The sequence below is a fragment of the Plutella xylostella genome, chromosome Z (assembly GCF_932276165.1).
Source record: "Plutella xylostella chromosome Z, ilPluXylo3.1, whole genome shotgun sequence".
NCBI lineage: Eukaryota > Metazoa > Arthropoda > Insecta > Lepidoptera > Plutellidae > Plutella > Plutella xylostella.
In genome coordinates, this window is record NC_064012.1 from 9,744,823 (window position 1) to 9,758,624 (window position 13,802).

The window sequence follows — 13,802 nt, forward strand, 5'->3', positions numbered from 1 at the left end:
TTTGTCTAGATCTTCGGACGCCTCTATAGCAATATACTTCAAAGTACATTTTTGTTGAACGAATGATGTTGCCATTACCAGATTGGGGGCCAATCGGCGCATTGACATGCGGTACGGAAGGTGTTCGCACTCACTAGATCCATTATGGCGGTTACTCTAGGCTGTAATTTTGATCGTAAATTGTGGCTTCTCTAAACACCCAGGACGTTGTAAATGCTAATGAACAATTTTATATGGTTTCTTGTGGAGGAAATGAAACTGATAGGTGCTCGTTATAAGTGTTTGGTTAAGACAAGTTAGAGTACAGCCGACACCGTTCATAATGCAAAACGAAACATGAATAGTTCTCAGTTTGCATAATACGTAACTTAAATTAACTTCGTACTTATTTTAATGTTGGCGATATGTAATGTTGCACCAGATTTACGCCGGTATAATATAACTCCTAACTTCATATACCTCTATCATATCGAAGGTCCGTAATTGCCATCTCTTTCAATCATCATCCGAGCCCCAAGATCTAGGACCACGGCCCTGCAGGAGTAGCGTTGTTCTATCATCAATTTATGAAAAGTGTTTCGAAAATGAAACAGAATAATGGTGTCGTGTGTACCTTGTATGTAGAGAATGTAGAGTATCAACAAGGTAGATAGTTACTTTGTCTAAAGAGTACCTAAACACTTACAATATAATTAAGATAGGTCTTATGTCGCCTATCTGGCATAATCTGTCTAGGTCATTTGAATGACCACTTTAAGTTTCACAATAAAAGGTTTAGTAAACCTACGGTTATGGAAAAAAAAAACTTTAGTAACTCGCATCTAGCAGTTAGGTAACCATAGTGTCAACAGAGATATGCTGTAACTCCTTGGATTTCGTCTATTTTTTATGTTCGCAATACATCTGTTTTTTAGTTAAATCGTCCGCGATATTCACACTTACGAAATTTATCTTTGCCTAATTTGGGCGGTCTGTCGACGCTGCTATACCGCGCGCCATCTGGATGTAGGAAAACGCAGCCACGGTTAATCTTCAGTTATTGACCGACTACATAAATATACATATGATATATTTAATAAAGTACTGCGGAAATACTTCTTTCGTACAGGCGGTTGTACCTCAGTAAACGCTTGAAGATCTCTCATCATCTCAGCTTACCAGTGTTGTTGGCGCGAGTGGAGTAAGTAGGAGCGAGCTCGTGGCGGGGGGCCACGACGGGGGCGGCCACAGGCGCGGGGGGCACCTGCAGCGCCTTCTGGACCAGCCCCGTGAGGTTGGCCAGCTGCCGCTCCATCTTCTCCACTCGCAGACGCTGCATGTCGTCGACGGGCGGCGCCGCCATTACGGCCCTGGAACACACCACGCTTACCAAACTGCTTCTCTCTTTACATACATGAGAACTTTCCCTTTGATACTATGACAGGCTTTGACTAGGGACGCGAGCTCAAAACAAAACAACATCGCACAGGTCCTTCAAGTTGTGGCCACAACTTCGCTCAGCAGTCGCACAAAATAAAACAGAACCTATAAAAGTTAGCATCCAAATGAATTCATAAGTGGGGATCTACGTCAAAGTAACGAGTATGGCTGTAAAACTTTTGATAAAATTCAATGTTTATCTCAATGAGGCGGGCAAAATAGCGGCTTTTCCTTACCTAGGGTCGAATGGGGGGCGCGGGAGCCCCCGGGCGGCCGCGGCGGGGGCCACATTGACCCCATACAACTGATACTGCTCGTCTAGTGCCACGGCGTCGCTGCACGGGACAACGTGTACAACGAAAGGGTTACCAAAACAAAAATATGCTATAGAATGTGGAGCGATGCATTATTAGGAGGGTTTAACATTTCAGCTACACAATGCAAGAATGTAAGGGTTTGATATCAAGGCACGGCAGAGAATTATTGGGAAAAACTATAATAATTATAGGCAATACGTTTAGATTCTACAGTATCTAATGGTATTTCAATGAATTTCAAGATAGGGTTAAAAACTAGAACTCAATACTTACTACTCAATTATGCCGTTTCTTTTAAGTATGAATAAGTACATCGTAGACAGGTGTGTGAAGTTAGCAGCCTAAAGTTAGCAGCCTTTGAATAGCCGACCAAATTAAGATGGTCACTTCAGTTATTGCATACTTTATCAATTAAAACACGTAAAAAGCCCCAAAACATTGGAATAACAATGCTAGGTATTCATATAAACACTATAATATGTTCTAAAATAAATAAATACTAAAAAATACGACGTTTACTTACCGACGCCCTTGTTGGATAATGGATATTTTGTATGGGGGCACCAAGATGCCATAGACCTGCCAGCATCTCACCTGGTTTATTATGTGTGTTGACTCATTATAAAACACTGACAGAAGTTTTATCAACATTGAAACGGTATAGCAGGTGTCCAGGAGCCACTTTCTGACAGATTTTGGGTAAAAATTGTCAATATTTCACGAATATTCAGGTTTGCAGGTGGAACCTGAAGAAATTCAGCTGCAAATGATAGTTCATATGAAAGGTATTATTAATACCTAGAAACGGTTTTCAGCAATTTCAGATTAAATGACTTTTGGTAAATATTCAAGGGGAAGATCAGAAAATAAAAGTTAGCAGCCCAAGATTACCATTTTGTATGGGGGCACCAAGACACCATAGACCTGCCAGCATCTCACCTGGTTTATTATGTGTGTTGACTCATTATAAAACACTGACAGAAGTTTTATCAACATTGAAACGGTATAGCAGGTGTCCAGGAGCCACTTTCTGACAGATTTTGGGTAATAATTGTCAATATTTCACGAATATTCAAGTTTGCAGGTTGAACCTGAAGGAATTCAGCTACAAATGATAGTTCATACGAAAGATATTATTAATACCTAGAAACGGTTTTCAGCAATTTCAGATTAAATGACTTTTGGTGAATATTCAAGGGGAAGATCAGAAAATAAAAGTTAGCAGCCCAAGATTACCATTTTGTATGGGGGCACCAAGATGCCATAGACCTGCCAGCATCTCACCTGGTTTATTATGTGTGTTGACTCATTAGAAAACACTGACAGAAGTTTCATCAACATTGAAACGGTATAGCAGGTGTCCAGGAGCCACTTTCTGACAGATTTTGGGTAAAAAATCACAATATTTCACGAATAATCAAGTTTGCAGGTGGAACCTGAAGGAATTCAGCTGCAAATGATAGTTCATATGAAAGGTATTATTAATACCTAGAAACGGTTTTCAGCAATTTCAGATTAAATGACTTTTGGTGAATATTCAAGGGGAAGATCAGAAAATAAAAGTTAGCAGCCCAAGATTACCATTTTGTATGGGGGCACCAAGATGCCATAGACCTGCCAGAATCTCACCTGGTTTATTATGTGTGTTGACTCATTATAAAACACTGACAGAAGTTTCATCAACATTGAAACGGTATAGCAGGTGTCCAGGAGCCACTTTCTGACAGATTTTGGGTAAAAATTGACAATATTTCACGAATATTCAAGTTTGTAGGTGGAACCTGAAGGAATTCAGCTGCAAATGATAGTTCATATGAAAGGTATTATTAATACCTAGAAACGGTTTTCAGCAATTTCAGATTAAATGACTTTTGGTGAATATTCAATGGGAAGATCAGAAAATAAAAGTTAGCAGCCCAAGATTACCATTTTGTATGGGGGCACCAAGATGCCATAGACCTGCCAGCATCTCACCTGGTTTATTATGTGTGTCGACTCATTATAAAACACTGACAGAAGTTTCATCAACATTGAAACGGTATAGCAGGTGTCCAGGAGCCACTTTCTGACAGATTTTGGTTAAAAATTGACAATATTTCACGAATATTCAAGTTTGCAGGTGGAACCTGAAGGAATTCAGCTGCAAATGATAGTTCATATGAAAGGTATTATTAATACCTAGAAACGGTTTTCAGCAATTTCAGATTAAATGACTTTTGGTGAATATTCAAGGGGAAGATCAGAAAATAAAAGTTAGCAGCCCAAGATTACCATTTTGTATGGGGGCACCAAGACACCATAGACCTGCCAGCATCTCACCTGGTTTATTATGTGTGTTAACTCATTATAAAACACTGACAGAAGTTTCATCAACATTGAAACGGTATAGCAGGTGTCCAGGAGCCACTTTCTGACAGATTTTGGGTAAAAAATCACAATATTTCACGAATATTCAAGTTTGCAGGTGGAACCTGAAGGAATTCAGCTGCAAATGATAGTTCATATGAAAGGTATTATTAATACCTAGAAACGGTTTTCAGCAATTTCAGATTAAATGACTTTTGGTGAATATTCAAGGGGAAGATCAGAAAATAAAAGTTAGCAGCCCAAGATAATAATAATAATAATAATAATATAATAATAATAATAATATGTGGGGACATCTCACACACGGCCATCCGACCCCAAGCTAGGCAGAACCTGTGTTATGGGTGTCGGACAGCTGATATATCTACACAAATACATAGATAGATAGATACTAAATATAAATATCAACACCCAAGACCCGAGTACAAATATCTGTCTTTAAACAAATATCTGCCCCAGCCGGGAATCGAACCCGGGACCTTCGGCTCAGTAGTCAGGGTCACTAACCACTTCGCCATTCGTCGATTTCCATTTTGTATGGGGGCACCAAGATGCCATAGACCTGCCAGAATCTCACCTGGTTTATTATATGTGTTGACTCATTAGAAAACACTGACAGAAGTTTCATCAACATTGAAACGGTATAGCAGGTGTCCAAACTTGAATATTCGTGAAATATTGTGATTTTTTACCCAAAATCTGTCAGAAAGTGGCTCCTGGACACCTGCTATACCGTTTCAATGTTGATGAAACTTCTGTCAGTGTTTTATAATGAGTCAACACACATAATAAACCAGGTGAGATGCTGGCAGGTCTATGGCATCTTGGTGCCCCCATACAAAGTGGTAATCTTGGGCTGCTAACTTTTATTTTCTGATCTTCCCATTGAATATTCACCAAAAGTCATTTAATCTGAAATTGCTGAAAACCGTCTCTGGGTATTAATAATACCTTTCATATGAACTATCATTTGCAGCTGAATTCCGTCAGGTTCCACCTGCAAACTTGAATATTCGTGAAATATTGTGATTTTTTACCCAAAATCTGTCAGAAAGTGGCTCCTGGACACCTGCTATACCGTTTCAATGTTGATGAAACTTCTGTCAGTGTTTTATAATGAGTCAACACACATAATAAACCAGGTGAGATGCTGGCAGGTCTATGGTGTCTTGGTGCCCCCATACAAAATGGTAATCTTGGGCTGCTAACTTTTATTTTCTGATCTTCCCCTTGAATATTCACTAAAAGTCATTTAATCTGAAATTGCTGAAAACCGTTTCTAGGTATTAATAATACCTTTCATATGAACTATCATTTGCAGCTGAATTCCTTCAGGTTCTACCTGCAAACTTGAATATTCGTGAAATATTGTGATTTTTTACCCAAAATCTGTCAGAAAGTGGCTCCTGGACACCTGCTATACCGTTTCAATGTTGATGAAACTTCTGTCAGTGTTTTATAATGAGTCAACACACATAATAAACCAGGTGAGATGCTGGCAGGTCTATGGCGTCTTGGTGCCCCCATACAAAATGGTAATCTTGGGCTGCTAACTTTTATTTTCTGATCTTCCCCATGAATATTCACCAAAAGTCATTTAATCTGAAATTGCTAAAAACCGTTTCTAGGTATTAATAATACCTTTCATATGAACTATCACTTGCAACTTATTTTCTTCAGGTTCCACCTGCAAACTTGATTATTCGTGAAATATTGTGATTTTTTACCCAAAATCTGTCAGAAAGTGGCTCCTGGACACCTGCTATACCGTTTCAATGTTGATGAAACTTCTGTCAGTGTTTTATAATGAGTCAACACACATAATAAACCAGGTGAGATGCTGGCAGGTCTATGGCATCTTGGTGCCCCCATACAAAGTGGTAATCTTGGGCTGCTAACTTTTATTTTCTGATCTTCCCATTGAATATTCACCAAAAGTCATTTAATCTGAAATTGCTGAAAACCGTCTCTGGGTATTAATAATACCTTTCATATGAACTATCATTTGCAGCTGAATTCCGTCAGGTTCCACCTGCAAACTTGAATATTCGTGAAATATTGACAATTTTTAACCAAAATCTGTCAGAAAGTGGCTTCTGGACACCTGCTATACCGTTTCAATGTTGATGAAACTTCTGTCAGTGTTTTATAATGAGTCGACACACATAATAAACCAGGTGAGATGCTGGCAGGTCTATGGCGTCTTGGTGCCCCCATACAAAATGGTAATCTTGGGCTGCTAACTTTTATTTTCTGATCTTCTCCTTGAATATTCACCAAAAGTCATTTAATCTGAAATTGCTAAAAACCGTTTCTAGGTATTAATAATACCTTTCATATGAACTATCACTTGCAACTTATTTTCTTCAGGTTCCACCTGCAAACTTGATTATTCGTGAAATATTGTGATTTTTTACCCAAAATCTGTCAGAAAGTGGCTCCTGGACACCTGCTATACCGTTTCAATGTTGATGAAACTTCTGTCAGTGTTTTATAATGAGTCAACACATATAATAAACCAGGTGAGATTCTGGCAGGTCTATGGCATCTTGGTGCCCCCATACAAAATGGAAATCTTGGGCTGCTAACTTTTATTTTCTGATCTTCCCCTTGAATATTCACCAAAAGTCATTTAATCTGAAATTGCTGAAAACCGTTTCTAGGTATTAATAATACCTTTCATATGAACTATCATTTCCAGCTGAATTCCTTCAGGTTCCACCTGCAAACTTGAATATTCGTGAAATATTGTGTTTTTTTACCCAAAATCTGTCAGAAAGTGGCTCCTGGACACCTGCTATACCGTTTCAATGTTGATGAAACTTCTGTCAGTGTTTTATAATGAGTCAACACACATAATAAACCAGGTGAGATGCTGGCAGGTCTATGGTGTCTTGGTGCCCCCATACAAAATGGTAATCTTGGGCTGCTAACTTTTATTTTCTGATCTTCCCCTTGAATATTTACCAAAAGTCATTTAATCTGAAATTGCTGAAAACCGTTTCTAGGTATTAATAATACCTTTCATATGAACTATCATTTGCAGCTGAATTCCTTCAGGTTCCACCTGCAAACTTGAATATTCGTGAAATATTGTGATTTTTTACCCAAAATCTGTCAGAAAGTGGCTCCTGGACACCTGCTATACCGTTTCAATGTTGATGAAACTTCTGTCAGTGTTTTATAATGAGTCAACACACATAATAAACCAGGTGAGATGCTGGCAGGTCTATGGTGTCTTGGTGCCCCCATACAAAATGGTAATCTTGGGCTGCTAACTTTTATTTTCTGATCTTCCCCTTGAATATTCACCAAAAGTCATTTAATCTGAAATTGCTGAAAACCGTTTCTAGGTATTAATAATACCTTTCATATGAACTATCACTTGCAACTTATTTTCTTCAGGTTCCACCTGCAAACTTGATTATTCGTGAAATATTGTGATTTTTTACCCAAAATCTGTCAGAAAGTGGCTCCTGGACACCTGCTATACCGTTTCAATGTTGATGAAACTTCTGTCAGTGTTTTCTAATGAGTCAACACACATAATAAACCAGGTGAGATGCTGGCAGGTCTATGGCATCTTGGTGCCCCCATACAAAATATCCATTAACCAACAAGGGCATCAGTAAGTAAACGTCGTATTTTTTAGTATTTATTTATTTTAGAACATATTATAGTGTTTATATGAATACCTATTATTGTTATTCCAATGTTTTTGGGGCTTTTTACGTGTTTTAATTGATAAAGTATGCAATGACTGAAGTGAACATCTTAATTTGCTCGGCTATTCAAAGGCTGCTAACTTTAGGCTGCTAACTTCACGCAGGTATCGTAGACATGAAACCTTACAGAGAAAATTTAACAGAATGTAGAGAGTAGAAGAAGACGAATGTGAAAACTGCCCGCCAGAGTATATGTGTGTATATACAGGGTGTTGCAAAATGGCGAATAGGTACCATGCTGCACATGTAGGTTTCGGCTTAGTATACCCTTTTTGCAACACCCTGTATATGTGTGTGAAAATTACCTTCCTTCCTCGTCGATAATGGGTGCAATGGGTGGTCTTCCGACACCGCCGCCAGCCATAAACTTAGCATAGTAGGGATCCTCATAAGGTACTCGGTTACGTTCTGGAGACGCCAGAAAATTATCCCCGTGGACTGTAACGAAGACAAAAAGACAATTAAGTTTAACGCATTGTATTATCAACTCGGAAAGTGATCGCTTTTGCATGATAGAGGTTGTTAATGTCTGTATCTGTGTCTGTCATTGTTTGAGAAACAACTTTAAAATATATATATTTGAGAAATTATACAATATACAGGGCAACAAGGATACCTATATTAAGACGAAACCTATTAATGCAGCATGTTATATCTAAGCACGAAAATGAAATCTAATTCTGATTTCATTTTCAGGCTTAGATATACATGCTGCACATGTAGGTTTCTTCTTAGTATACCCTTTTTGCAAGACCCTGTATAATATACATACATGATTTTATTCATGACTGAAAGTATACCGAGTCGCCCCGTTGCAATGCGATCCGTTTCCAAGTTGACAGGTTTGCGGTGACCATAATGCGTTTACCTTTCGATTATAAACGTAATTTGTAAGCTGGATAATATTGACGCTAAGGATTTCAAACTAAACCATACAAAATGCCAGTACGCAAACAATAGCGCGATCTGCGGCTACGTTTAATCCAGTAGGTAACGTAACGTACCTAGGGACATTTTCGACTACCCCAACTTTGAATGAAGCTATCGCAGCGTACAACTAAGATATTAATGTGAAATTTTCTTTATTTGGTAGGATATATAATCTATTATCACTAGTATTTGTGCTTAAGCTTTAGTGTGGCCAGATTTTATTAAATTAAGATAAAAGTAAAAATGCTTGTTTTGACCCAAGGTACGTTACACGTTTGTACCTTGGGACACTGTTTCCTATAGCTTTGTACTATGGAAAATGCAAACTTCTAAATAACGCCATAAATCTCTGTTCTTATTTATTTACTGCATCTCTCTTCTGTATAGTTTCACTCTGGCACTAATAAGAACAGAGATATAAGGCGTTATTTAGATGTTTGCATTTTCCATAGTACAAAGCCATAGGAAACCGTGTCCCAAGGTACAAATTTAATCGTGTCCCAAGGTACAAAAAAGCAATATTTAACCAAAATTTTAATATCTTTATTTTTAATTAATAGGAATCTTTCAGATAATTGCCATGTCATAAAATTAAATAACTGAAAAGTTATACGTGACATCCATGTCTTTATTTTGAGCATGCCTCAATGAGATAAAGCAACACAAAAAACTATACAAAAGCTACTTTTGACTCCAAAAAACTTCATACTGTCTTCACCACACACTAGATGCTGGTATGATCACGAGACTCACTAGTTTTGCCAAGCGAGTAAAATACTATGCCTAGGGTAGAATTTTAATGTGTTTATTTTGCCGGTTTTTAAAATACAATCAATGTCCCGAGGTACAAGCGTCCCAAGGTACGTTACGCTACCCTATATATCGTTATACTAGCATTAGTGAATATTTGTGTGTATAGTCTGTTAACCACTGGGATATCATTATGTACTTACTATATACTCTCAGCTGCTACACTTACGGAAGAATAAGCTACAATATAGGACCTAATCAAACTCAAACATTGTTAGGTATATGCAGTTTGACACGGTACAATAATATATGCTAATTAAGAAACTTAACGTGCCTACATTTATTTGTTAGTTAAACCCAATTATCTGATCTAGAATAGTAACAGTCGACTTCAATGTATGTATGCAATTTTTCCATTCTTAAACGCATTGATATAGGACCTACATTTCCCAAAACACCAGTTCCCAAATAATACAATTCCCGAAAAGCACATTATATTCAGTTTCCCGTTAGGGATATGTTTTCCCCAAAACGCCAGTTTCGAAACATGGGTCCGTATTAATGTCTGTATGTGAGTCTATCACCAGGTTGACAAAGAAAAACTCAAATATCGACCTTGGGCGGGAATCAAATTTGGGACTACAGCAAAATCATGCTTGGTCTTAGTTGTATTTCAGAATACATACCTACCTACGTTACTGCCAATCGGTATCTAATAAGTAGTATGAAGAATATTAATCACTTAGTTACAGAGCTTTAATGCTAAAATAGCAGCCACAAATAACCACAAAAAATACGCGGTAATCTTTATTTGTATCGGAAAAACACAATTTGTCTCTGGTTTCAGTCTTTTGCTTGTTTTGTAAACCTACGCTGAATGTATTCTTAGTATAAGCGTATTAGCAAGTATCGACAAACAAAACATCCATTAAAGCCTTATTAGTGTTAGTCGCCGAGAACACTGAATAAAGACACTTCGAGGCTGTGGTCGTGTTACTAATGGGTTTTATTAAAAACAACGTTAATCTATAAGTCTGAGTGCTTTGTTGGTTAATCCCAGTGAAGAGAAAATCGTTAGGGATGAAAAGAAATATTAACTGAAGAGAAAATCTGTAAATCACAAGGTATTAATAAAGAGTACCTAATAAATTTTACAAAGCAGTTGGGAAAGCATAGTTTGGAAGCTATGAGCAGCTCGCCAGTTACCGGGGAAAGAGTGGCTTCGGTCGTGTAGCCGGGACAAGTCCAGGAGGTGAGGCAGGTCGGGGGCCGGCCGGGGCAGGCGGGCCCGCTCGGCCCCGGAATAACCTGCACAATGCCGCTATTGTACCCAACCAGCTCCACAAACTTCTCACTTTGTTCCCTTCATAATCTTATTAGGGACAAACCAACAAATATGGCTGTTTTGTCATCATTGTTTATTCGAGACACTTTCAATGCAATGTTACAATTTACCAACTTTCTCGTCGGAAGAGTTTAAGCGTATTGTTAACTGGGTGTCAAAAAGCTTTATCAAATAGAAAGTTCTTAAATAAAAATTATTTATTTAATTAGAATACTAGTTTGAACGTCATTATTAGCAGCCAGTGCCCGTGTGTTGGACTTAGGGCCTCTGTTCTCAGCCTGCCTCATATTTATTGGAACTATCCAACTTAGGGGCGACAATCTGATTGTTGAATTAAATCAATAAGTCTAGCAGTAGTCAATGTTGCGGAATATAGATTCCGAGAAAAGACGATTTTATTCTCAGACTTGCGCCTGTCCAAGTTCCCACCAGTCAATCTAATTGGATCAGTCGTCTTGAAAACTATCGGGAGAAATGTTGCTCGCAAACTGAATAAATTTGCAACAGAGAGAGCAACTCGTTTGCTATTTATTTTTAGTAAATTACTACTCTGCTCCTTTATTGATTTATCGAAGTGGGAATTAATATTTTCATTTGCGTTTTTACAGTAAATGCTCAAGATGGAAAAACTTATTTCACCAGTGAAAAACATTTAGCATTCCAAGAAATAAAATAAAATAGTAATAAATAAAAAACTGTAACTAGTCTTACTTCTTTTACTTTCTGGTTGTAAAAATATTATGCTATGTGATGATGAATAATGAAATTGATGTACTTAAATAAAAACGTGTCTCTTATAAGATCCTTACAAAATCATAACTATACCTACCTATAATTATGCAGGTATACCTATTAATAAATATACCTATAACTAGGTACCATGCATGTAAAGACGGGTATTATGGTGACCACTAGGACCCTTTCAAGTATTGTCAAATACACTTAAGAGAAATGAAATAGTTCCAGTGAAAAAAACACGCAATTACTCCTAAATGGAAAGACTAACTTAATGAAGCCGTCTACAATATTTAAGTAAGTACATTTAACAGAGCATCAGAATATTACCAACTAAAAAGGTAGGTAAAGTATTTTTATCAAATTCTAAATGAAATGTATTAAAAAAAAACGCACCTACCTATACATCTATTTACACAAAATTAAATCTAACTTTAGAATGTGATCTAACATGTTACCATTTAGCAATATGGAAACTTTTCAAAATTCATTCAGCTCAATAAAGTTAAATAGAATTTTTACGTCGAAAGCTCTTTCAGTCTGTCACGAACACGATACGACCTATTAATGTCCTGCTCACAAACATTCATGCTGACAAAGTTCCTTTTCCTATTAGCCCCGCTTCCATGAAGGCAATGCTCGGATTGCCACGAAACTCTAAGTACATTTTACCAAACAGTTGAAAGAGCCAAACATGTAAAATGTAATCTAAATCGAAAACTGTTTTTCTAAACTTTTCTGTCGCTCTTATTAATATTACAGTTTTATAGTCAATGTTAATCATATTCGCTTTATTCTGAACTACAAGCAAAGGTCATTGGGCGTTTTGTATGTAAAATTTGCACACGGCGAACCGAAATAAAATTAGTACTGATGAATAGGTGATTAAATCGAGATTACACTAGTAGAGGTATTATATCTGTGGGTCGGAGTGATATTTTTGAATTAAGTACTTCACTTACTGAGCAGTTATGTATGTGTAATTTAAAATCACCTTAAAATATGATTTTCATTTTTCTTAATATTTACGTTTTCCCATTGTTTTGAATTAAATTACAGAAAGTAATGTACAGAAGATTAGATCTGGTTGGTAGCACTATAATTACAAAGTATTTTGGTTAATATGCGCGACTGAAAGTTATTATCGATATAGGTAGTTTCAATTATTTATCTCAGTATTGGACCAAAAAGTTTTGGTTATATTATTTGTAATTTTTTCGTAGTATTGAGAGTATCTATTCAAAAGAATTCATTTTGTGTTTTTCATTTTTCAATTTAAATTTTTCAATTCCTTCATCAAAATGTGTTATGAATATGAATATTCCAGACTGTCAGTATACAGTATGAAAACCGTGTGTTAACAACGTTGTTATAAGTTGGCGCAGTGGCTGCGCGACGTTTTGTGTCCCTGTGATTTGTCGCAAACTAAAATTGGACTTAATAACAAGGCGCGAGCTAGGGAGCGACACACGCACCCTCTAACTTATTAAAACATAGTTTACATGGATTGCATGTAAGTATTGTACTTACATACGTGCTGCGCTAAGGGAAAATTATGATAATGTCATATGAGCAAGATTTTAAGAATAAAGTTCAATCTTGGATAGCGCTATTATTCACACCATCAATCTATATTGAACCTGCGACTTTTATCAGCAAACTGTTTGCAGCCGAGCGGTAACCAATATAATTTTTCTACTTTCCTACATAGGGGATTGGCCTACACATTGTGCATCAAGGACTCACCAAGCACACCCCCACCATTAGTATTTTTAACCCTCGACGGAAAAAGAGGAGCCTTATAAGTTTAACGCGTCTGTGTATCTGTCTGTGGTAGCGTTGCTCTAAAAATGCGACTTTTGGTGTAGAATGTCGGGTTTCTAAAGGGTAGGTTGGATGCTAGAAGGAGGCGGCTCAAGATACCGAAGCGTGGAGAAGAATACCTGTAATCCTAAGCTCCACAGGGGAGTAACTGGACTACAATATCATAATAAGTCACCGCACCGCACCAAGCCAGCGTGGTGGAGTAGGCCTAAAAACCTTCCTTCATTAATTGGCCCCTTCCAACCCCAGCAGTAAGGACGTGCTGGGTTGTGATGATGAGGTTCATTGACTTATATGTATATTACAATCGTAAGGACCGGTCCAACCGCTGAAAAAAGGACACCCTGGCCCTAAAACCTCATATATCTTGTTGGAATTCGAGCCAACGCG

The 13,802-nt window shown here is 37.5% G+C and overlaps 1 protein-coding gene across 14 annotated transcripts in view; it reads right to left on the reverse strand.

The window, feature by feature from the left end:
* Window positions 1–13,802, reverse strand: part of LOC105384126 (coiled-coil domain-containing protein CG32809) — a 118,094-nt gene that overhangs the window by 21,440 nt on the left and 82,852 nt on the right. For 11 of the 14 annotated variants that reach the window (XR_007268176.1, XR_007268177.1, XM_048632554.1 and 8 more), the window contains 5 exons: window positions 10,715–10,816; window positions 8,134–8,266; window positions 1,656–1,754; window positions 1,159–1,349; window positions 943–999 (listed from right to left, as the gene is read on the reverse strand). Coding sequence is in view for 12 of the 14 variants with exons in the window: in XM_048632554.1 (XP_048488511.1) it covers window positions 943–999; window positions 1,159–1,349; window positions 1,656–1,754; window positions 8,134–8,266; window positions 10,715–10,816 (582 nt within the window). In the remaining 2 variants the exon portion in view is untranslated. The remainder of the gene's footprint in view (window positions 1–942; window positions 1,000–1,158; window positions 1,350–1,655; window positions 1,755–8,133; window positions 8,267–10,714; window positions 10,817–13,802) is intronic. The other 3 variants (XM_048632560.1, XM_048632556.1, XM_048632558.1) reach the window with 2 other exon arrangements.